Source organism: Anolis sagrei, chromosome 2, assembly GCF_037176765.1.
Source record: "Anolis sagrei isolate rAnoSag1 chromosome 2, rAnoSag1.mat, whole genome shotgun sequence".
Lineage (NCBI taxonomy): Eukaryota > Metazoa > Chordata > Lepidosauria > Squamata > Dactyloidae > Anolis > Anolis sagrei.
In genome coordinates, this window is record NC_090022.1 from 173,214,300 (window position 1) to 173,240,073 (window position 25,774).

General features: G+C 43.6%; 2 protein-coding genes across 2 annotated transcripts in view; one reads left to right on the forward strand and one right to left on the reverse strand.

Moving 5' to 3' along the window:
- The first annotated feature begins 907 nt into the window (after positions 1 to 907).
- TSR2 (TSR2 ribosome maturation factor) lies at positions 908 to 18,046 on the forward strand. Its single transcript, XM_060763290.2, has 5 exons — positions 908 to 1,039; positions 4,538 to 4,628; positions 7,666 to 7,757; positions 13,814 to 13,996; positions 17,185 to 18,046. Exons 1-5 carry the CDS (start codon positions 959 to 961, stop codon positions 17,296 to 17,298), a joined length of 561 nt encoding a protein of 186 aa, XP_060619273.1. The 5' UTR covers positions 908 to 958; the 3' UTR covers positions 17,299 to 18,046.
- The window catches only part of FGD1 (FYVE, RhoGEF and PH domain containing 1), a 146,780-nt gene continuing 138,849 nt past the window's right edge, over positions 17,844 to 25,774 (reverse strand). The window contains exon 18 of the mRNA XM_060763285.2: positions 17,844 to 23,887. Coding sequence (XP_060619268.2) covers positions 23,636 to 23,887 — 252 coding nt within the window. The 3' untranslated portion in view covers positions 17,844 to 23,635. The remainder of the gene's footprint in view (positions 23,888 to 25,774) is intronic.

Below are 25,774 nucleotides of genomic sequence, written 5' to 3' on the forward strand. Positions count from 1 at the left end.
TCTTCACTCCAGTCAAGAGCAGTTTAGATGCCCCCCCCCCCCCCCGATATACAAGAAGGGATAGAGCAGTGGTTCTCAACCTTCCTAATGCCGCGACACCCCTTAATACAGTTCCTCATGTTGTGGTGACCCCCAACCATAACATTATTTTCGTTGCTACCCCATAACTGTAATTTTGCTACTGTTACGAATCAGCATTCTGATATGCAGGATGTATTTTCATTCCCTGCACCAAATATGGCACAAATACCTGATATGCCCAAATTTGAATACTGGTGGGGCTGATTTTTTCATTTGGGAGTTGTAATTACTGAGATTTACAGTTCATCTACATTCAAAGAGCATTCTTAACTCTACCAATGATGAAATAGGAACCAAACTTGGCACACAGAACTCCCATGACCAACAGAAAATACTGGAAAGGTTTGGTGGGCATTGACCTTGAGTTTTGGAGTTGTAGTTCACCCACATCCAGAGAGCACTGTGGACTCAAACAATGATGGATCTGGGCCAAACCTGACAGGAATACTCAATATACCCAAATGTGAACACTGGTGGAGTTTGGGGGAAATAGATCTTGACATTTGGGAGTAGTAGTTGCTGGGATTTATAGTTCACCTACAATCAATGAGCATTCTGAATTCTACCAATGATAGAATTGGGCCAAACATCCCACACAGAACCCCCATGACCAACAGAAAATACTGTTTTTTCTGATGGTCTTTGGTGACCCCTCTGACACCCCCTTGACACTCCCGACCCCCAGGTTGAGAAACGCTGGGATAGAGAGAGACCTTAGAATCAGAGTTGGAAGCCCAACCCCATTCCGCCATGCAAGGGAAGCACAAAGGAAGCGCGCGCAGATCTTTGGCTCTGCGCGAGCCTCCCTCCTCGTGCCTGCCTGCCTCCCATCGATGATTCGGCGCGCGGCCCTCTGCCTGCCTGCCTGCTGCTTGCCATGGCGGCGCCGAGCGCGGAGCCACGTGGCCTCTTCGGGCAAGGCGTGGAGGCCTTGCTGGGCAGCTGGCCCGTCCTGCAGGTACCGTCATCCATTCGTTGCTGGCCCCGGAGCCCCTCCGGGAGACTGGGAAGGAGGCGTAAGGGTTAGTTTAAGGCGAGTCAGGAAAGGCCCCCAACGTGTGGGAGACTTCAACTCCCAGAAGCCCTGCACAATGGCCGCACCGGCAGGGAATTCTGGGAGTTGAAGTCCAAAACAAAAAACTACACCCAAAGGTGAGGCCCCTCCTGTGAGTGGGCCCATACCTCAGGTATAGGCAACCTTCGGGTCCCTTCGAGTGTTTTGGACTTCGACAATTCCTAACAGCGGGTGTTTCTGGGAGTTGAAGTCCAAAACAACCTGAAGGGCCGAAAGTTGCTCTTGCTTGGTTGCACCCATTCATTGGGATCTTGTGAAAGGCGGGAGCTGGCTTCCCAGCCAATAACACAAGAGTCTTGGAAATGAATACACTGAATAGATCTTGACCTTTTTTTGTATGGATTACAGATTAATCTATATAAAAGTCAAAGTCTTCATTTCTTTATGTTTGTCTGGACTACAAAAACAGTTGCTAGGTGAAGTAGCCCTCTGATGTTGCAGGATTGGCTGTTATTAGGTGAAGTTTTGGCTGTTGCTAGATGGTTTGACTGTTGTAAGGTGAAGTGGCCCTTGGCTGTTGTTAGGTGAAGGCTTGGCTGTTGCAAGGTGAAGTGGTCCTCTGTGGTGTCACCGGATTGGCTGTTGCTAGGTGAAGGTTTGCTTGTTGCTAGGTGAAGATGTCATTGAATTGGCTGTTGCTAGGTGAAGGTTTAGTTGTTGCTAGTTGAAGTGGCCTAATTGTTGCTAGGTGAAGGTTTGCTTGTTGCTAGGTGAAGTAGCCCTCTGTGATGTCATTGAATTGGCTGTTGCTAGTTGAAGGTTTGCTTGTTGCTAGGTGAAGTGGCCCTCTGTGATGTCATTGAATCGGCTGTTGCTAGGTGAAGGTTTGGATGTTGCTAGTTGAAGTGGCCCGATTGACTGTTGCTAGGGGAAGGTTTGCTTTTTGCCAGGTGAAGTGGCCGTCTGTGATGCCAGTGAATTGGCTGTTGCTAGATGGTTTGCTTGTTGCTAGGTGAAGTGGACTCTGTGATGTAATTTAATTAGCTGTTGCTAGGTGAAAGTTTCGATGTTGCTAGTTGAAGTGGCCCAATTGTTGCTAGGTGAAAGTTTGCTTGTTGATAGGTGAAGTAGCCCTCTGTGAAGTCATTGAATTGGCTGTTGCTAGGTGAAAGTTTGCTTGTTGATAGGTGAAGTAGCCCTCTGTGAAGTCATTGAATTGGCTGTTGCTAGGTGAAAGTTTGCTTGTTGATAGGTGAAGTCGCCCTCTGTGAAGTCATTGAATTGGCTGTTGCTAGGTGAAAGTTTGCTTGTTGATAGGTGAAGTAGCCCTCTGTGAAGTCATTGAATTGGCTGTTGCTAGGTGAAAGTTTGCTTGTTGATAGGTGAAGTAGCCCTCTGTGAAGTCATTGAATTGGCTGTTGCTAGGTGAAAGTTTGCTTGTTGATAGGTGAAGTCGCCCTCTGTGAAGTCATTGAATTGGCTGTTGCTAGGTGAAAGTTTGCTTGTTGATAGGTGAAGTCGCCCTCTGTGAAGTCATTGAATTGGCTGTTGCTAGGTGAAAGTTTGCTTGTTGATAGGTGAAGTAGCCCTCTGTGAAGTCATTGAATTGGCTGTTGCTAGGTGAAAGTTTGCTTGTTGATAGGTGAAGTAGCCCTCTGTGAAGTCATTGAATTGGCTGTTGCTAGGTGAAAGTTTGCTTGTTGATAGGTGAAGTCGCCCTCTGTGAAGTCATTGAATTGGCTGTTGCTAGGTGAAAGTTTGCTTGTTGATAGGTGAAGTCGCCCTCTGTGAAGTCATTGAATTGGCTGTTGCTAGGTGAAAGTTTGCTTGTTGATAGGTGAAGTAGCCCTCTGTGAAGTCATTGAATTGGCTGTTGCTAGGTGAAAGTTTGCTTGTTGATAGGTGAAGTAGCCCTCTGTGAAGTCATTGAATTGGCTGTTGCTAGGTGAAAGTTTGCTTGTTGATAGGTGAAGTCGCCCTCTGTGAAGTCATTGAATTGGCTGTTGCTAGGTGAAAGTTTGCTTGTTGATAGGTGAAGTAGCCCTCTGTGAAGTCATTGAATTGGCTGTTGCTAGGTGAAAGTTTGCTTGTTGATAGGTGAAGTAGCCCTCTGTGAAGTCATTGAATTGGCTGTTGCTAGGTGAAAGTTTGCTTGTTGACAGGTGAAGTCGCCCTCTGTGAAGTCATTGAATTGGCTGTTGCTAGGTGAAAGTTTGCTTGTTGATAGGTGAAGTCGCCCTCTGTGATGTAATTTAATTGGCTGTTGCTAGGTGAAGGCTTAAGATGTTGCTAGTTGAAGTGGCCCGATTGTTGCTAGGTGAAAGTTTGCTTGTTGATAGGTGAAGTAGCCCTCTGTGATGTCATTGAATTGGCTATTGCTAGGTGAAAGTCTGCTTGTTGCTAGTTGAAGTAGTCAAGAAGCAGGAAAATTGCATTCAAAGCACCCCTGACAGATGGGCATCCAGCCTGTTTAAAAGTCTCCAAAGAAGGAGCCGCTACCACCACACTCCGGGGCAGAGAGTTCCACTGCTGAACAGGTCTCACAGTTAAGAAGTTCTTTTTAATGTTCAGGTGGAATCTCCTTTCTTGTAGTTTGAAGCCATTGTTCCACATCCTAGTTTCCAGGGAAGCAGAAAACAAGCTTGCTCCTTCCTCCCTATGACTTCCCCCTTAATACATGGTCCTCATCATGTCTTCTCTCAGCCTTCTCTTCTGCAGGCTAAACATGCCCAACTCTTTAAACTGCTCCTCATAGGGATTGTACTCCAGACCCTTAACTAGCAATAAGAAATCATGGGAGTTGCAAATCAACATCTTAAGACCCATACATTCCACATCACAAATGCTGTTGTTGTTTTAATGCTAACAGCAGTGACTTCTTCCCTTGCAGTATGCACCCAACTTTGTAAGCAATGTCACAAAAATACTCACAAAAAATTGAAGTGTGAACTGTCAGTTGTGTCTCTCCCCTTGTGTTACAAGCAGAGTTGATAAGTATTGTCAAAGGCTTTCATGGCTGAATCATTGGATTGTTGTAGTTTTTTTTTGGGCTATATGGCCATGTTCTAGAAGCATTCTCTCCTGACGTTTCGCCTGCATGTATGCAAGTTGATACGTGTTTATGCACAGATCGGTTTCTCCTGCAACTTAAGGAGAATAAGAATCTTTTTAAAAGTGTTCCACGTGTCACTAAGGACAGAGATAGCATTTTCTTAATTCAGCATCTTAAATTGAAGTAAAATGTGCCTTTTAAAAGCTCAGCCCAGAACTGAAAATATGTGTTTTGCAGACAGCCAAAGCACTGTCAGTCTCCCACTGCCACCCTTAAAATGTGTTTATTTTCACACCACCAAGTCTCCACTTGTTGACTAGAAGATTGCTTGCGCGTTGAAGGTATTTTTAATGAATGAGTCCTTGACTTCTTTTTTTTTTTTGGTACAGATTGCTGTTGAAAATGGCTTTGGAGGGGCATACAGCCAAGAAAAAGCAGCATGGATGGTTGGCGCTGTGGAGCAGTACTTCCAAAGCAATGGTAAGGTGCCTAAACAATGTCTGAATGAGTCCAATATCAGGTTCTTATTGGTGTGGATAGCCGACAGATGATGTGATACCAATTAAAATGGGTCATTAGTGAGAACTTATTTTTGCCTGGGTTTTTCCTTCATCTGGCGCAGCATAATGGCTCTCTGATTTGATGTTTGGCTATGGTGGGTATCCCATCTGAGACTAATATCCTAGAATTGACAACAAGAGAACAGTTCAGTCATAGGTAGCTTCTTCAATATTGAACTTGGAAGAGTTATTTTGCGAGAGGTTTACAGTGCCAAAGGTAAAGGTCTTCCCCTGACGTTAAGTCCAGCCGTGCCTGACTCTGGGGGTTGGTGCTCATCTCCATTTCTAAACCGAAGAGCCGGCGTTGTCCGTAGACATTTCCAAGGTCATGTGGCCAGCATGACTGAATGGAGCGCCATTACCTTCCCACCGTAGTGGTACCTATTGATCTACTCACATTTGCTTGTTTTCGAACTGCTAGGTTGGCAGAAGCTGGGGCTGACAGCGGAAGCTCATGCTGCTCCTCAGAGTCGAACCTGCGACCTTTCGGTCAGCAAGTTTAGCAGCTCAGTGGGTTAACCCACTGCGCCACTGGAGGCTCCCTTTACAGTGCCTAGAACCTGGGAATATGTATTGCAGATTATTTTTTCAAGTCCTCGTCTACAGAAGCTTTATCACCAATACTTGTTTCCACAACAAGCCACATTTTTCAAAATCCAATTATCACACGGACAGAAAGGGAGGTGAAATCTTCTGAACAGAGGCACAGACAGCAAAACAAACACTACAGGGGTTTTAACCCTTCCCTATGCTATCCAAAGCATTCATGCATGCATGCATATATACTAGCTGTACCTGCCACGCCACGTGTTGCTGTGGCCAACCTTCCCTCCCTCTTTCTCTCCTTCTTTCTCTTCTTTCTTCACTCCCCCTTTCCTTTTTCTTTTCCTTCTCTCCTTCCTTCCTTCTCTACCTCTTTCCTTCCCCCTTTTTCTTTTCCTCCCCTTTCCCTCCTTGCTTCCTACTCTACCTCTTTCTTTCCCTCTCTCTTTCTCACCTTTCTTCCTTCTCTACCTCTTTCCTTCCTTCCTTTGCTTTTTGCTTCCATCCTTTCTTCTTTCTTTCTTCTTTCCTTCCTTCCCACTTTTTCTCCTTCTTTCCCTCCTTCCTTCGCTCCCTCTTTTCTTTCTTTCGTTTTTTTCTTTCCTTTTCTCCTTTTTCTTTTCCTTCCTCTTTCTCTCCTTTCTTCCTTCTCTACCTCTTTTCTTCCTTCCTTCCTTTGCTCTTTGCTTCCAGGCTTCCTTCTCTCCTTCCTTCCTTCCTTCCTTCCTTCCTTCCTTCCTTCCTTCCTTCCTTCCTTCTTTTCTTGTCTGCCTGTCTGTCTTTCTTTCTTTCTTTCTTTCTTTCTTTCTTTCTTTCTTTCTTTCTTTCTTTCTTTCTTTCTTTCTCCCCTTCCTTCCCTCCCTCCCTCATCCTTCTGTTTTTTATTGTATCGTCATTTAGCTTTTTGTCACTTAACTTTTTGGGGTTTTTAAGTCCTTTCACTGTTTTTTGGGGGTGGGGTGGGAAATTATGAGTGATCGTCACTCTTTGGCCTGTTAGAGGTATTGTGTCCAAATTTCGTGTCAATTCGTCCAGTGGTTTTTGAGTTATCTTAATCCCACAAACGAACATTACATTTTTATTTATATAGATGTGTGTGTGGCTGAAGTTACATTTTAAAACGTATTTGTTTTGACTTACATACACATTCAACTTAAGAACAAACCTACAGAACCTATCTTGTTTGTAACTTGGGGACTGCCTATATTGACTGAAAGCAGGAGAGAGCCATTATCCTCCATTATAATTGTCCTGAAATTTCAAAACCAAACATGTCACATAGTGCATCTACCTGAGAGGTGCGTGGTTGAACCAGAAACTCTGGGATCAGGGATTCTTGTCATGGGTTTTCTGCTCTGTCAAGATTCAGATTTAGTGATCACAACTGGGAGGTTGGAAGCCAGGACTCATCACCTTCAGTTCAGGAGGAATTTATTTATTTATCGTGTCAGGAGCGAATCAAACAGTTGTATTGGTCAGCTACTGGTCAAAAGACATTTAAGAGAATGCCAAGTTTGCAAACTTTATGTGTGTGTGTTTTAAATACAATACAACTGTTTGGTTTATTTATTATTATTTATTTTAAAGTTTTATATCCCGATCTTCTCACCTCCGTAGAGGGACTCAGACCAGCTTACAGCAAGGATTCAATGCTAATAGTACAATCTAAAAACATCATATCATAACAACAAGTTAAAATACATATATACCAAATTGCCAAGGTAAAATCATGTTCAACTCAGTCTGCATATGTGGTCACTCACTTTGGTCTATAATCAGTCTCGGCCATTATTCTGGGAATGCTTTGTTCTATAACCAGGATTTCACTAGCCTCCTGAAGGACAAGAGGGAGAGGGCAGATCTAATCTCACTCGGGAGAGAGTTCCATAGCTGAGGGGCCACCACAGAGAAGCTCTCGTTCCCACCAAATGTGCTTGCGAAGGTGATGGAACCAAGAGCAGGTCTTCTCTGGAAGATCTTAATGTTCTTGATGGTTCATAGGGGAGAATATGTTCGCTCCTGACACAATAAATAAATTACTTCCTGCTGAACTGAAGGTGATGAGTCCTGGCTTCCAACCTCCCAGTTGTGACCACTAAATCTGAATCTTGACAGAGCAGAAAACCCATGACAACAATCCCTGATCCCAGGAAGTTGAAATTCAGGCAGTTAAAGTAAAACATGGTGTTGATCAGAGGTAAAGATTCTTTTCTTTTATGCCATGAGTATGGAACTTCTCACTGACCAGATATCTTAGACTACAACTCCCACAATCCCTTACTGTTGGCTGTGTTGTCTGGGGCTGATGAGTGTATTATGACAGTCTTGGAGAAAATCTGGCCAGTGTTATCTTGGAATTCTTCCTTCTTCGCTCTGCAGTTTCTGACTCCTATCTTTGTTCATCTTCCTTGCAGCTGACCTGGAGCCAGATGAGGTGGAGGATTTCCTTGCTGAGTTGATGAACAATGAATTTGACACAATGGTAGAAGATGGTAGTTTGACTCAGGTATGTCCCTCTTCCCTCCTTTTTCCTCTCCCTTATGCCTTGTTTCAAGGGTCCAGGACTGGGATTGACCTGAAGGCCATCAGCTCAAAAACATTATTCCAGTGGATTGTTGTAGGTTTTTTGGGCTATATGGCCATGTTCTAGAAGCATTCTCTCCTGACGTTTCACCTGCATCTGTGGCAAGCAACCTACAACAACCCATTGATTCCGGCCATAAAAGCCTTCGACAATACTTTATTCCAGTAAATGACATTACTCAACATCTCACCGAATGAGCCCACAAAATCCATCACATTTTGTGTGACCAATAGGACACAAGAGCAAGCAAGAATACACATTCCAAACAAAATCTTAGCTGAATCTGATTTGAAACCATCCCAGCTCCTTCCTTTCAAATGTAACTAGCGAGATCCATGTGAAGGTGTCAATTCTCTGACATTTCTGTCAAAGGAAATTGGGAAAGAGGAGCATAGACTTACACAAGACAAAACCAGAGTTTGAGAGCAATAGAAGGTATGTTCACTACAGGCTGGATGGATAATGCATAGAAGTACGAGAGTTGAATGAAAAGTAATGCCTCCACCTTCGTAACTCCTCAACAGATGGCAGTACTGGTATGCGGCAGGTACTGGCTTGTTCAGTAGACTCTCCTCTACAGTTCCATTTTGGTGGGAAGCCTTGGCATTGAATGGTTGTGTTGTTAAAGTGTGAAGTATGGAACCCTGCACAGACTGTCGGTCAGTGCGACTTAAACAACGTGCAGTCATTGAATTCTTGACAGCAGAAGTTGCCACCCTAAAGGAGATTCATCAGAGAATGCAAGTTGTTTATGGTGATTGTGTTGATGTGAGTAGTGTGCGTCGTTGGGTGAGTAAGTTTAAAGATGTTGAGGTGGGAACATCTGACTTGCTTGACAAACAAATAGTTGGACATCCTGTGACAACAACCACAGAGTTTCACAAGCAAAAGGTTGACGGATTGATTCAGGACGATCGTCATATCACTCAGAGAGAAATTTCAAGCATAATCTGATTTCACAAGAACGTATGTGGGTCACATTATTGCTTTGCTTGGCTATTAGAAGATCTGTGCACAATGGGTACCGAGGATGCTGACTCCTGAAATAAAAGCACACAGACTTGAAACTTCAGAGACTGGATCTCACCACCATATGACATCCTCCATACAGTCCAGATTTAGCACCATCTGAATTCCATCTGTTCCTGATAATGAAAGAAGATCTGTGGGGACATCATTATGATTCTGATGAAGACGTTGAGAGAACTGTGAGACGCTGGTTGCGGAAACAGAGTGTTGACTTCTTCCGTGACGGCTTTAGAAAACTTACTCATCGTTGGCAGAAATGTATCCAATTGTCTGGTGATTATGTGGAAAAGTGAATAGTGGTTGTTAAACAGCACATTCCAAGGATTATTTCTGCATTTGATTTATTAAAATATTCCCATCTAAATCCAAGTAATGAAGGTGGAGGCATTACTTTTCATTCAACTCTCATACATGAAATTACTCTTTTTGCAGGAAAGGGTAGAAGACATTCGTAAGAAGCCACTCTTAGTAACCTATAGAGCAGGTGAATTTAGATTCTGGAATCTGGAGCATGGTCATAATCTCAATACAGTAATTATTACAGTAATTGGGATTTTGTACATGGTTGTATTCTCTACCCATTATGTCCTTTGGAGTTTCGCTGGATCCATACAAGTCTGTTAAGATTAGGGCCCTTTTCCATATCACACTTCTCCATGTATTCTGTTCTTGCTCTCATTGAATCCATTCTCGGTCTGTTGATTTTAACTGACCTTGATCTCCCTGCCTGACGTGATTACAGTTCACCAGAGTGGAGTGCTGTTGTTCTACTTGACAAGACAGGGTCTGATGATCAAGTTGCATAGCAAATGGCTCTGGCCCAGTGCTTCTGAATTCTGTGCTGCAGAGGGCAGCACAACCAAAAGAGACAGAGGTCTTGTCATCTGTGTTCAGGGGAAGGCATTCCATCTTAAACTGGAGGCTTAGAGCATGATAGGAGGTCTTGTTTGTTTGCTAAAGCAATTAAAAAGTGCACAGTTGCTTTTTGATTAGGACTAGTTATATCAAATGTATTATAGAGGTGGCTCATTAGACTACCATTCTGAAGACCAGGGTTTGAATCCAAACTCTGCAGTGGAAGCAGAGCCCTCGGTGGTGCAATGGGTTAAACCAGGGGTCTTCAAACTACGGCCCGTGGGCTGGATACGGCCCTTCAAGGTCATTTACCCGGCCCTCGCTCAGGGTCAACCTAAGTCTGAAACAACTTGGAAGCGCACAACAGCAACAACAATTCTATCTCATCAGCCAAAAGCAGGCCCACACTTCCCATTGAAATACTAATAAGTGTATATTTGTTAAAATGGTTCATTTTAATTATTGTATTGTTTTAAGTGTTTTTTTGAACTAGAAATATGTGCAGTGTGCATAGGAATTCATGTTTTTTTTTCCAAATTATAATCCACCCCTCCAAAAGTTTGAGGGACTGTGACTTGGCCCTCTGTTTAGAAAGTTTGAGGACCCCTGGCTTAGAGCATGATAGGAGGCCTTGTTTGTTTGCTAAAGCAATTAAAAAGTGCACAGTTGCTTTTTGATTAGGACTAGTTATATCTAAGGTATTGTAGAGGTTGCTCATTAGACTACGATTCTGAAGACCAGGGTTTGAATCCATGCTCTGCAGTGGAATCAGAGCCCTCAGTGGTGCAATGGGTTAAATCCGGGGAGGTTCAAATCCGGGGAGAGCGTGGAGCGTGAATGAGCTCCCTCTGTCAGCTCCAGCTCCCCATGTGGGGACACAAGAGAAGCCTCCCACAAGGATAGTAAAACATCCGGGCTTCCCCTGAGCAATGTCCTTGCAGATGGCCAATTCTCCCACACCAGAAGCGACTTTCTCAAGTCGCTCCTGAAACGGAAAAGAAAGTGGAAGCCCACCAGGTAACCTTAGGTTAGTCACACTCTCCGTTTCAAATCAGAGACAAATCTTGTCAAGAAAACTCTGTAATAGCCATATGTTGAAAACAACTTAAAAGCACAGAGCAACAAAAACAGTTGTAGACTTCCATCAGTTGAGAGGCTATGTTTTGTATAAAAGCTTCCATAATAGAATAGGAAGACCAAAGTCCAAATCCCCACTCAGTCTCAAATCTTGTTGCAGGCTGTTAATGTCTCAATGAAATATTATTTACAGAGGTATAAGAGAAGAAAAGAAGCCCATGTATACTAATCTGAACTCCTTAGGTATTGCATGACATATTTAATGTTGGTAGCCCTGTATTATAGGGCATAACACCTGGTGGTTTTATGCAGTTTAGCTTAAAGTCCAGATTTCTCTGAATAGTTTTTTTTAAAGCTTTTAAAAGATGTGTCTCTGTAAGAGAAAGGAAGCCTCTTCTCACACTCCCAGGGGTGACACCAAGTCAGGCAGGTATATTGAAGATCTTGCCATTTCAGACTATTGTCTGGGTTGTGTAGGTGTACTGGATTGCTTTCTGCCTTAGTGAAGGATCGACCTCTACAAATGGACAGAAGGAGATGCTGACATGCTTTTTGGCAAAATACCTTTATGACTGTCTTCATGAGGAAAACCGAATTGATGTTATAGAGGAGAAATATCACTACCTAGGGAGGTCACTGTTTTGATGGGAGGCCTTACCTTCCAGAGAACATGTGGCGTGGTAGATGTTGTTGGGCTATACCATCGTCTCCATCATATTGTTTGTTGTTTATTCGTTGAGTCGCTTCCGACTCTTCAGGCCCTCACGGACCAGTCCACGCCAGAGCTCCCTGTCGGTCGTCACCACCCCCAGCTCCTTCAAGGTCAATCCATCCATCTTGCCCTTGGTTGGCCCCTCTTCCTTTTTCCTTCAATTTTCCCCAGCATAATGGTCTTCTCTAAGCTTTCCTTCCTTCTCATGATATGGCCAAAGTACTTCATCTCTACTATCCTTCCCTCCAATGAGCAGTCGGGCTTTATTTCCTGAAGTATGGACTGGTTGGATCTTCTCACAGTCCAAGGCACTCTCAGCACTTTCCTCCAGCACCACAGTTCAAAAGCATCTTATCTTCGCTCAGCCTTCCCTATGATCCAGCTCTCACATCCATAGGTTACTATGGGGAATACCATTGCTTTCACTATGCAGATCTTGGTTGTCAGTGTGATGTCTCTACTCTTCACTTTTGACCAGTAATTAAACTGTCTCATTAAGATTTGAGCTTTTACTGGTAGTATTCCTAGCTCAGCCCTTACTGCCGGCATCAGCGTTGTTCTGGAAAGGCCCAGGAAGGTGCGAAGCTGCTTAACTTGGAAAGCTTCGATCTTAGCCAAATTGGTGTGCCCCCAAATTTCAGCCCCAAATATAAGTGCTGGCATTATTTTGTTTTAAAGACTTCCAGGGCAGGTCTGATTGTGCCTGGGTATCTATGATGATACAGCTTATAAATGGAACCTGCTGCTTTCGTTGCTCTTTGTATACTATGAGTAATGTGGTTAGCCCAAGCACCAGATGAAGAGAACATAATGCCTAGATATTTGTAGCAATTAATTTGTTCCAAATGTACACCTTCAGGGACCACGTGTACCATTTCCTGTTTTTTCCAAAGACTATAATTTTGGATTTATCCTTGTTCATAATAAGTGAATTTAGCTCGCAGTACAAATTGAATTTTGCCAGGGATCTTCTTAGTCCCACTGGCGATGTTGCCATAATCACCATGTCATCAGCCTAAAGCAGGATGTTAATAGTTCTGGACAAAACTTTAGGACCATGTAGACTGTCAGAGGATAATTTATTTACAATGTCATTTATATGTCATTTATATAGAAGTTAAAAAGATAAGCGGCTAAAATGCACCCTTGTCTCACCCCAGTTGATGTCTTGATTTCATTTCCAGCATAATCAGAGTAAGCCTTTTTATTCTGAAAGCTATTAAGAAAAGAGCAGATTTCCTGAAAGAAGAACCAGGAAAATAAGATTCTGATTATAAATAGTAGGTCAGCTGCTGTCCTCACCTTTTTGCCTTGTTTTTTACTCGTGTTCTATTTTGAAATGGTCATATGACTGATCAAATAAATAAATAATAATTATTATTATTATTATTACCTGTCTCTACTCTTCACTATTTTATCGAGATTGGTCATTGCTCTCCTTCCAAGAAGTAAGTGTCTCCTGATTTCCTGGCTGCAGTCTGCGTCTGCAGTAATCTTTGCACCTAGAAATACAAAGTTTGTCATGGCCTCCACATTTTCTCCCTCTATTTGCCAGTTATCAATAATTCTTGTTGCCATAATCTTGGGTTTTTAATGTTTAACTGCAACCCAGCTTTTGCACTTTCTTCTTTCGCCTTGATTAGAAGGCAACTCAGCTCCTCCTCGCTTTTGACCATCAAAGTGGTATCATCTGCATATCTAAGGATGTTAATGTTTCTTCCAGCAAATTTTACCCCAGCCTTTCATTTGTCAAGCCCTGCACATCGCATGATGTGTTCTGCATATAAGTTGAATAGGTTGGGTGAGAGTATACAACCCTGCCGTATGCCTTTCCCAATCTTGAAACAGTCCATCATATAGAGAGGTCATTTTGTTTTTTTTCTAGAGGACAGATGTCCAGTTATGACTTCAGGACCTGTTCTTGGATTTGCTCTTCTTAAGCCAGAGCAGTCTATTCTGCCTCATTCAGGCTGAGCTTACTTCACTGTACTTCATTGTTTTGGCAAAGCAGAAAAAGCCAGTGTGGTACCCTTATTGGATTTTCTGAAGTAGAAATAATCTTGTCATTCTTTTTTATTATGTGTTTATCAATATTGCTACGGCTGTCAGCTCCAGCACTAAAAACATCCAGATATTTGAAGAGCCAGGAACTGCTGACTTTGGTTGTCCACCCTAGGAGTTTTGTGTGGTCTGCTGGGACATAGTAAAGATGTAGTTCTTATGCCAGCTCTTGGAGCAGTTGCCCTGGGAAAGAGACCTTGGGCCGGCTGCTGAAAGAGACGTGTCTGTCTTCCCCCCACGGTAGGTGAGCCAGCAACTGTGCCTGTTCTTCAGCCAGTGCCAGCATGGAAATGGAGCAGCAGTGCGTGAAGCCATTGTCCGTCTGGCCCAGAAGAAGCAAGAGGCCAAGGTGGTCGCTGCAAAATCCCAGCCAGCAGACCAGAGCAGCAGCAGTGAGGAGGAAGATGAACAGGAGGCAGAGGAAGAGGTATTGCAAAGGCTGTTGTTCAAGCACTAAGCCCATTGATAAATCTAGATTCAGGCTGGTTTTGTGTGTGTGTGTCCAGTTTGCAGCTCTTATTCAAAACCTGATCTCAGTAGGATGCAAGAGGGTGGTGAGGACAAGGAGGAAACCACGGCTTTATGCCAGGAAGGAAGGACAGACCAGGCTTTGTGGTGCAAAAAAAAAAACCCTGACAGAGGGAGCAGTTTTCCTATATTCCTTGTAAACTTCTCAGATGACTTGAAACTTGTTCTTACTTCAGCAGCTTTTAAATACACAGTTTTGTGTGGAGTTATGCTCTTTAGGCTAACCTACGAATCCTCCTTCTCCTCATTCCTCTCCTACCAAAGACTGGACATCATTGTGGCTGCTGTCTTTTGATGCGGCAATAGTCAAACTATTGTCGAAGGCTTTCATGGCTGGAATCACTGGGTTGTTGTAGGGTTTTCGGGCTATATGGCCATGTTCTAGAAGCATTCTCTCCTGACGTTTTCGCCTACATCTGTGGCAGGTATCCTCAAAGGTTGTGAGGACCTCACAACCTCTGAGGATGTCTGCCACAGATGCAGGCGAAACACTTCTTGAACATGGCCATACAGCCCAAAAACCTACAACAATCCACTAGAATAAAAGTTTTGAATGAAACTTGATACTGAGACTGAAGTTTTAGATGCATTTTCAGGAATTGGATCAAATTGGTTGAAGACTGTATTCTGGAATATGTATATATATGACACATCCTTCCAACATTTTACAATGAAAACTGGGATACTGTTTTATTGGGTTGGATATTGGGGAAGATATTTTGTGTATTTTTTTTAAAAAAATCTCATGCTTGTTCTAGTTTTTCATAACTTGTCCACTTTTGTTTCTTTCATTAAAAATACAGATATACCTTTCAGTATCCAACCTTGCAATCGTATATGTTTTGGTGTTCATTGTCTAGCACACTCCCACTCACAGCCCTTTTCTGCCCAATACATTTTTATGTGACCCTGGATACATAGGCATATAAAATATGCATTAAACCAAAACATTTACTGATAATAAATCAGCATTTATAAGGCTTGGTAAAGCGGCTGATTTGCAATGTGTTGTCGAAGGCTTCCATGGCTGGAATCACTGGGTTGTTGTAGATTTTTTAGGCTATATTCTAGAATCATTCTATCCTGATGTTTCGCTTGCATCTATGGCAAGCATCCTCAGGTTGTGAGGTCTGAGGATGTTTGCCATAGATGCAGGCGAAACATCAGCAGAGAATGCTTCTAAAACATGGCTATATAGCCCAAAAAACCCTCCAACAACCCAGTGATTCTGGCCATGAAAGCCTTCGACAATACATTAAACCCAATAGTTATACTGTACTTACTAACGGGAGCGGGGTACAGGGAGCGCGCAACTCCTTTGTTGCGCCAGCTCCACTGGCTGCCAATTAGCTTCCGAGCACAATTCAAAGTGCTGGTTTTAAACTACAAAACCCTATACGGTCCCAGCCCGGTTTACCTGTCTGAATGTATTCTCCTCTAGGAACCATCAAGACAATTAATATCTTCTGGTGGGGCCCTGCTCTTGGTCCCGCCACTTTCGCAATCGCGTCTGGCGGGAACGAGAGACAGGGCCTTTTCTGAGGTGGCCCCTCGGCTATGGAACTCTCTCCTGATTGAGATCAGATCTGCTCCCTCCCTCCTGTCCTTCAGGAGGCTGGGAAAATCCTAGCTATGGAAGGAACCATTCCGAGTAATGGTTGAAACCGGCTACAGAACCAAGTTATCGACCACACATACAGACTGAGTTGAACATGATTTTATCTTGGCGATTTGGCTTATTTGTAATTGTAATCTATATGTATTTTAACTCATTATTATATGAAGTTTTTAGATTGTACTATTAGCATTGAGGAATCCCCAGTGGTGCAGTGGGTTAAAGGGCTGAGCTGCTGAGCTTGTTGACCGAAAGGTCACAGGTTCGATTCCGGGGAGAGGCGTGAGCTTCCGCTGTCAGCCCTAGCTTCTGCCAACCTAGTAGTTCGAAAACATGCAAATGTGAGTAGATCAATAGGTACCGCTCCAGCGGGAAGGTAAGGGCGCTCCGTGCAGTCATGCCGGCCACATGACCTTGGAGGTGTCTATGGACAACGCCGGCTCTTCGGCTTAGAAATGGAGATGAGCACCACACCCCAGAGTCAGACATGACTGGACTTAATGTCAGGGGACAACCTTTACCTTTTTTATTAGCATTGAATCCTTGCTGTAAGCCGATCTGAGTCCCTCTGTGTTGCAATAGCAGATTCCCAGATTAGTTTAGTGTTTACACCTTATTTTATTTTTCCGGCTATTTAATATTTAATGTTTATTTTACTTAAGTGATATTTGTCTTGACTGTTCTTGTTGTTGTTCATTTGTTCAGTCGTCTCTGACTCTTCGTGACCTCATGGACCAGCCCACGCCAGAGCTCCCTGTCAGCCATCACCACCCCCAGCTCCTTCAAGGTCAGTCCAGTCACTTCAAGGATGCCATCCATCCATCTTGCCCTTGGTCGGCCCCTCTTCCTTTTGCCTTCCACTTTCCCCAGCATAATTGTCTTCTCTAGGCTTTGCTGTCTCCTCATGATATGGCCAAAGTACTTCAACTTTGTCTCTAGTATCCTTCCCTCCAATGAGCAGTCGGGCTTTATTTCCTGGAGGATGGACTGATTGGATCTTCTCGCAGTCCAAGGCACTCTGAGAACTTTCCTCCAACACCACAGCTCAAAAGCATTGATCTTCCTTCGGTCAGCCTTCCCTAAGGTCCAGCTCTCACATCCATTGGCTACTACAGGGAATACTGTTCTAATGACTGTTCTAATGTAGCACAAATCCTATGTAAAATCATACTACGTATTTTTGACATTAATATTGAAATCTGAAATATATACAGAAAGTCTTGATAAGATTGGGGTATAAAAGTTATAAATAAATAATAAATATTGCATCCAACTGAATCTCTAAGCTCAGAAATAAGCTCTAAATTAGACCCATTTGCTAATTGGAAGACCCCTTTGATATCTGTCAAACATTGTGATCAAGCAAGTGCTTTTTAAAGGGGAAATACCACCTGTACTTTAAGATACTCAGTTTCAGTATTTATGTAAAGCTAATCCAGTAACCTGTAATGTCTCACTTCTTCCCCACCCAGGCCATGGAGTGCAGTGCTACTCCCAACATGAATGGGCCAACATCCAATCCTCCTCCCCCATCCAACACAGAGGAGGAAGATGGTTGGACCTTGGTGAGGAAGAAAAAGAAATGAGGAAGCCCGACCAAGCCCAGTGCTTGATGGCGTCATGCCTAGAACGGTGCCACAAAGTTGTGACGGGGCAAATTGAATTGTGCATTTCCACAGGATGGATATTTCTTTATGAACATTGAGAAGAACGTGTTTGGGATGGTGACGGGGCTTTCAGTTGCAGAGGGGAGTGCTTTAGGGAAGCAGAGAGGTTCTCCGTGGTAGACGTTTTGCACATCTTTGGCTCATTGCACCTTTGGGACTCTCTTAAGAGATGCACTGCACTGAATACGATCATGGCTGAAGGACATCAGGTCCGTATCATTATTGAAACTGCTTTCCAGGAAGGGAGATTACCTTCTGCCTCAGCTGTTTTCCTGGTGTTTGAAATGGTGATGAGAAGCCATATGTCTAAATATATTCTAGCTTGCGCCCGAAAGGTTTTCTCCGCGTGGGATCCTCATTACGTGTTTTCAACTATTGGAAGAGAAAATCGTATCAGTCTCCTCTCCCGAACCATTCCCAAAAGAGAGATTGTCTTTTTTGCAGGGGGAAAAAAGAGATGCGCATGACAGAAAAACAAAATCCTGTATTTTTAAAAAAATGGACATTGGAAGAACAAAATACAACAATGAAACTAGAAAGTAAAATGGACAATACACAAATCTCGGTTGTGGGGATGGGGGCTTCCGGTCAATAGAAGCTCCCTTTCCCTAACCTCTGTAGTGGCCAGCCACTGTACATGAGCAACAATAAAATATTATTTTGGTAAGATTTTGTATATCCCTTAATACTGAGGCTTTTTTTTAATATAAATGTTACATGCACTAGTTCTACACCAGGAGACTTTGTGGGGAAGGGGGATAGAAGTGGGCACCACCAGGAAACCTAGAGAAAACAAGGAAAGGGATACCCCTCCCACCGCATGCACACACACATACATACACACATACATTGCACACGCACATTTTAACTTGAAACAGTACCAGCAGTAAGGGAAGGCATAAACTGCTTTCTGAAGAACTTCTGGTCCAGTGAAGGTCAGAACTTTTAAGAGTATCAGCCATTTAAATGCATTTTATCAAGGAGGGGGAGCAACTGTCTTGAGAAAAAGGGTGTTAAGTGGGAGCCTCAGGTTGTGTCTTCCAATATGGCCGAACAGAAGCACAAGAGCATCACTGAGAGCAAAAGGCCTTGCCTGTTCAAAGCTGAGAACTCTATGTTGTAAAGTTTTAGCAACTGTTTGGGTATAGTAGGCAACGGCACTCCCATGTGGGCCTCCAGTGTTCAGATCAGCACCAACTTTCCGTGAGGCAGTGCATTACAATTATGTCTTGGATTCTGGCTAGTTGTTATGGCTGTGACCATCCCCACAAATAAACCATGTCTACCTAGTAGGACCCCCGGTGGCGCAGTGGGTTAAACCCCTGTGCCGGCAAGACTGAAGACCGACAGGTCGCAGGTTCGAATCCGGGGAGAGCGTGGATGAGCTCCCTCTGTCAGCTCCAGCTCCTCATGCGGGGACATGAGAGAAGCCTCCCACAAGAATGGTAAAAACATCCGGGTGTCCCCTGGGCAATGTCCTTGCAGATGGCCAATTCTCTCACACCAGAAGCAACTTGCAGTTTCTCAAGTCGCTTCTGACAGGAAAAAAGAAATTTACCTAGTTAGAATTAGAAGCCAGGAGTTGAAAGCTTGTGAACTCCAGCTTGTTTACAATATGGCTTGTTCTGCGCAAACTCAGAAATATGCTTTGCTTCCCCTAGCTATCCACGCAGGAAAAACAGATAGTATTTTTTGTGCAATGTAAATATACCAATGCCCTATTGCTATAAACTTCAGCAAAAGTATCAATTCAATTAATCATGAGAATACTCAATTAATGTATTGTCGAAGGCTTTCATGGTCGAAAATCACTGGGTTGTTGTAGGTTTTTTCGGGCTATATGGCCATGGTCTAGAGGCATTTTCTCCTGACGTTTCGCCTGCATCTATGGCAAGCATCCTCAGAAGTTGTGAGGTCTGTTGGAACCAGGAAAAAAGGTTTATATATATGTGGAATGACCAGGGTGGGACAAAGGAGGAAACCATGAAAATGAACGAAATCTGGCTACCAGTATCAAAAAACTCTAAAATTGCAACTGCACAACAACAGAGAGGAAACAAACAAGGACATCTCATCACCTCTCAACAAAAGTTGGCTCCAGGCACTGTCAGGGCATTATATGCTAATCAAGGTGATCAGTTGAAACATTCACACCTAGCTCCAGCAGACAAGAGTCCTTTGCCCCACCTGAGTCATTCCACAGATATATAAACCCTGTTTCCTAGTTCCAACATACCTCACTACCTCTGAGGATGCTTGCCATAGATGCAGGCGAAACGTCAGGAGAGAATGCCTCTAGAACATGGCCATATAGCCCGAAAAAACCTACAGCAATCCAGCCTTTTCCTCCTTTTTAAATCCACCACCCAACCAACCAACTGGAAGAGTGTAATATGAATGTCACCAGCAATATTGTGCAATTCCATTGACTGTAGTGAATTTTCAGCTCTCCCATGACCAACAGAAAATACTGGAAGGGTTTGGTAGGCAGTGTCCTTTGGTTTTGGCGTTTTAGTTCACCTACATCCAGAGATCACTGTGGACTCAAACAATGATGGATCTGGACCAAACTCTGCACAAATACTCAGTATGTCCAAATGTGAACGCTGGTGGAGTTTGGGGAAAATAGAATCTTGACATTTGGGAGTTGTAGCTGCTGAGATTTATAGTTCACCTACAATCACAGAGCGTTCTGAACCCCACCAACGATAGAATTGGGCCAAACCTCCCACACAGAACCCCCATGTGGGCCACAGCAACGCGTGGCAGGGGAGGGCTAGTTATTTATATAGATTACACCATTGTAAATAATCCCATCACATTTGTTCCCTATGCTTATATACTATACGAATTAATTGAGTATTCTCATGATTAATTGAATCGATACTTTCGCTGAAGTTTATAGCAACAGGTCATTTGTGTATTTACATTGTACTTATAGATATCTGTGTAGTATTTTTTGTGCATCTGTAGTCGAAGCAATCAAAGATGGCTTAGAGTGATCTGGAAGCTGCCCATTTTTTAAGGTCCTGGGGACAAAGAGGAAGAAAATGGATATTTGTCATGCCCTGCAAATGAGGCTTGGTCTAACTGTTGGAAACAATGCTCTAGTACAATGATTTGTAGACCATTCCTCCTGGAAGAGCACTTGAAAGTTGCAGTAGCAGGGGAGAGGTGGCTGTTTTGCAAAACACAGCCTATAAACAAGTTATTTTAATAGTATTCTTTGTTGTGACAGTACCAGTAGAACTATTACGGACCCTCTGAGAAGAGTCCTGATAAGTGGGGGAGGAATTATTTGATTGCATCAGCCCCATACAATTAAAAGCACCACCACATTAGGAGTTGGTTAGACAGCTGAAGAAAACCACCCGGCTTAAAATGGCTTCAGTCACTGGTGTGTTTTTAAAAAGCCAAGTGCAAATCTTGAATATTTTGCAACTTTGTGTTGCCCACCTAAACCGAGCTTGTGGACAGACCCCAGTTTGAAATCCTCAATGGAGGGATCTTGCTCACGTTGGAAGACGGTTCTTACATTCACATGGATACACATGGGACTTACATCACATCAGTCCTGGCTCTATTCTAATCCAGCCTCTTCCAGTGTGCCAGCCTCCTTTGTAGAAGGAAGCGGATCTATGACCGCCGCCGGCTCCACAGAGGACCTCTTGCTCCTTCTACACACCTTGTTTCCCATTAAATGCCCCAGGAGGTTATAACACGGGCCTGTGGTATTTGCTATGTTTCCTTCCTGGACCTTCCATGGATACAAAAATCTGTGGCTGGCCAAGTCCCATTATATACAATGGCACAGTAAAATGATGCCCCTTCTATAAAATAGCAATATCAAGGTTTGGTTTTGAATTTTTTGGATTTTTTTTCCAAGTTGTTTTATGGCTGAATCCATGGATATGGAAAGCCAACTGTATTTCTTTCAGATGATTTATCATTTAGATCAGGGGTCCTCAAACTTTTTAAACAGAGGGCCAGGTCAAAGTCCCTCAAACTGTTGGAGGGTCGGATTATAATTTGGAAAAAAAAACATGAATGAATTCCTATGCACCCTGCACATATTTGTAGTGCAAAAAACACTTTAAAACAATACAATAATTAAAATGAAGAAGAATTTTAACAAATATAAACTTATTATTATTTCAATGGGAAGTGTGGGCCTGCTTTTGGCTGATGAGATAGGATTGTTGTTGTGTGCCTTCAAGTCGTTTCAGACTTAGGTTGACTGAGCGAGGGCCGGGTACATGACCTTGGAGGGCCGTATCCGGCTTTAGTTTGAGGACTCCTGATTTAGACGATGCACTTGTATCATCCTCCCTTTTAGCATTTAATTTGGCTTTTGTGCTATTGCCTTCTCTCACATTTGAAAAGCACCTCTGAATATAATTTCCCATTTAGAAGCCTTTTCCCCGTATTGTCGAAGGCTTTCATGGCTGGAATCACTGGGTTGTTGTAGGTTTTTTCGGGCTATATGGCCATGATCTAGAGGCATTCTCTCCTGACGTTTCGCCTGCATCTATGGCAAGCATCCTCAGAGGTAGTGAGGTCTGTTGGAACTAGGAAAATTGGGTTTATATATCTGAGGAATGACCAGGGTGAGACAAAGAACTCTTGTCTGTTGGAGTTAGGTGTGAATTTGATGGCCTGGCATCAATAGCAAAACAACAGAGAGGAAACAATCAGGGACATCTAATCACCTCTCAACAAAAGATTGCCCCAGACACTAACAAGCCATGCCAAACAGCTGCCAGGCCATCAAATGCTAATCAAGGTGGTCAGTTGAAACAGACAAGAGTTCTTTGCCCTACCCTGGTCATTCCACAGATTGTGGACGGTTTCGGCGGAGGGGGGGAGGCCATGAACGTAGGCAGAATCTGGCTGCCAGTATTAAAGGGCTCTAAAATTGCAACAACACAACAACAGAGAGGAAGCAGGCAGGGACATCTGATTACCTCTCAACAAAGGTTTGCTCTAGGCACAGTCAGCCCATTGAATGCTAATCAAGGTGGTCAGTTGAAACATTCACACCCAGCTCCAGCAGACAAAAGCCCTTTGTCCCACCCTGGTCATTCCACAGATATATAAACCCAATTTTCCTAGTTCCAACAGACCTCACTACCTGTGAGGATGTTTGCCATAGATGCAGGCGAAACATCAGGAGAGAATGTCTCTAGAACATGGCCATATAGCCCGAAAAAGCCTACAACAACCCAGCCTTTTCCTCCTTTTTAAATCCACCACCCAACCAACCAACCAACTGGAAGAGTGTAATATGAATGTCACCAGCAATATTGTGCAATTCCATTGACTGTAGTGAATTTTTGTGAGAAGTCTTCAGAAGACTCTGCCATTAGAAACCAAGAAAATAGTCGAAGATTGAAAAGCGAGCATTGGAATGTGGCAATTAGTTCACCTGGTCTGCCATTTTGGGGGGAAAAGAGGAAAAGGTATCTCGGTAACAGCAGACCTTGCCTTGTCTGAGTTGGGTTTCTTCTTCTTCTCCTACACAAGCTCTTTATCTCTCACATTACATATCCTTAATTCCGATTCTGTTCTTAAAGAAAGAGGCTTTAGGTCCTAAGTATGGAGGGTGTCTGCTAAATCTGAGACAGGCTAAAGCCAACCTTCTCTATCTCAAAGTAGCTAGACATAAAGGGAAATGAATAAGTCAAATGTCACCTAGTATCATACAAAGATCTGGAGGAAGGATGAAGAAAGAAGGCAGAGCAATGCAGAAGAAGGGGCCAAAGAAACCCCCCACTGAAATAAAATTGGGTCCATGTCAGTTTCTCATTCCCTCACCCTTTCCCCAAGCCACTGCAGTGGAGAGTATATTCAGTAAGTGCTAAATAAGCAGCGGATACTGGAAGAACAGATATTGGTCCAAGATGTAAACGACAAGGAGGAGGGCATGTTGGAAGGAAGAAATCAGCTTTTAGGAATCCAAGTTTCTTCTTCAGGGGAGTGGGGAATGCATTGGGTTTCCACATGCCAAGGCTGGACAAGGAACTGCCCGGGCGTAAGTCTCAGTGCATGTATTATCACTCCTATGGTCAGGAAGCGCAGGGAAGTCTTTGTAACGGAAGAGGAAGGAGGTGTCCCGTGGCAGGTCCTTGACGCTGATGAAGAAATGCCGGAGGGTGGGGAAGGGAAAATGTTTCAAGTATACTGGACAGAGTATGGCAAGCACGTTCCCCAGGCCGGGCAGAGGCAACTCTTGATCCTTCTCCCATAGCCTCCAAGTCTAGGTTCTCTCTGCCTCTGTATCCTCGTCGGCCTCCACAATGGAAGGGGGCCCTTTGGCTTCTTCTCCGCGGCCAGCCCGGCTCAACACCTCCATCCATCGCTGCCGGAGCTCCTCAGTCTCAGGGCTGAAATACCAGCACAGGTGGCTCTGGCTGATCCGGAAAGCGTGGCGCCGATCCACCCGTTCACCCGGCTCAGGGAGGCTCACCTCAAAGCCAATCAGAGGCATCGAACGCTGGGCCTTCACGTCCTGCAGAATGACCGACAGGTAGGCCCAGTTGGAAGGGACAAAGAGCATGGAAGAAAAAGGAGCCATGTTAGTCCAGACATTCATTTATCTAGCTTAGCATTCTTCCCAACACTCAATGAGATCCTCAGTTCTTGTGGGTTCTAGAGGCATTTCTCCTGACGTTTCGCCTGCATCTATGGCAAGCATCCTCAGAGGTGAGGTCCTCAATGAGATGTTTTAAAGGGGTTCATTTTGGAGAATGACCACTCAACCCATCTGGTTGTCTTAGCCTACAGCAGGCATGTAGCCGGGGGGGGGGGGGCGCCTTGGAGAGCTTCAGCCCCCCCCCCCCCTTGAAATTCCCATGGTGGTCCATGAGAAGGCCTTACTGGTACATTATTTAAACTGTTATGTTTATTCATATCATGATCTGATCACCATGCTCAATATATCCCATATGCATGGGGGCATTGGGGTAACGATACAAAAGGTTTGCTAGGGTAGACCCTCTTTCACTCAGACTCAGCCCCCCCCCCCAAACCAAACTCAGCCCCCCCCCCCCCCGAAACAAAATCATGGCTACGGGCCTGGCCTACAGTTGCCCTCAGAATGAAGAATCTTCCCACGCCTAAAATGGCTAAATCCCATGGTTCCTCCCTGTTGGGCTCCTCTCCTACAAATGCACTTTCATCCCTATCTCACCCAGGGTTTTAACTTTTTAACATTTTACCTCATACATTTGGCCCACCCTCTGTGTCTGGTTTTACTATGCTGTTTTATATTGTTGATTTTTTTGTTATGATTTTGTATTTTGTTATTGTGTGTTTATTATGTTGTATTATTTTGGGCTTGGCCTTATGTAAGCCGCCCTGAGCCCGGCTCAACACCCTTTGGGGAGATGGTGGCGGGTTATAAATAAAGTGCATTATTATTATTATTATTATTATTATTATTATTATTATTAGCCAGATGGGCCAGTCTTTACATGGAGCAGTGAGTTTGCCTCTTATTACAATAAAACCAGGGCAACAAACATGGCCCCCAAACCATGGAAAGTTGCTAATGTACAAAACTTGAGTTGGTGGTAATAAATTGTAGAGATCATTGTTTTGGGTCTAAGATTACATTTCATTGATTTAGGATTATTTGCTCGCCCCATCTCTCGCCGAAAATTCTATCCCAATATATTACCTTCTTCATGCCCAGCATTATGTTTTTAATTTTTAATTATCACATTTGGCCAGCCATAGGTTTTAAATGCTTGTTGTTACTGTTACTGTTTATTGTTTTTTTTTGTTTATGCGATTTATTTTGATTGTTTTGTATTGATGTTTGTTATTGCTTTTATTATTGTTCTTCTATGGCAGTGTTTCTCAACCTTCCCAATGCCGTGACCCCTTAATACAGTTCCTCATGTTGTGGTGATCCCCCAACCATAACATTATTTTTGCTACTTCATAACTGTAATTTTGCTCCTGTTATGAATCATAATGTAATTAATTATCTGATAAGCATGATGTATTTTCATTCACTGGACCAAATTTAGCACAAATACTTGATATGCCCAAATTTGAATAGTGGTGGGGTTGGTTTGGGGGGGGGGGGGGGGGGTTGATTGATTTTGTCATTTGGGAGTTGTAGTTGCTGGGATTTATAGTTCACCTACAATCAAGGAGTATTCTTAACCCCATCAACAATTCAATTGTGCCAAACTTGGCACACAAAGAAGCCAACAGAAAACCCTGGAAGGGTTTGGTGGGCATTGACCTTGAGTTTGAAGTTGTAGTTCACCTACATCCAGAGAGCACTGTGCACTCAAACAATGATGGATTTGGACCAAACTTGGCACAAATACTCAATATGCCCAAATGGGAACACTGGTGGAGTTTGGGGAAAATAGATCTTGAC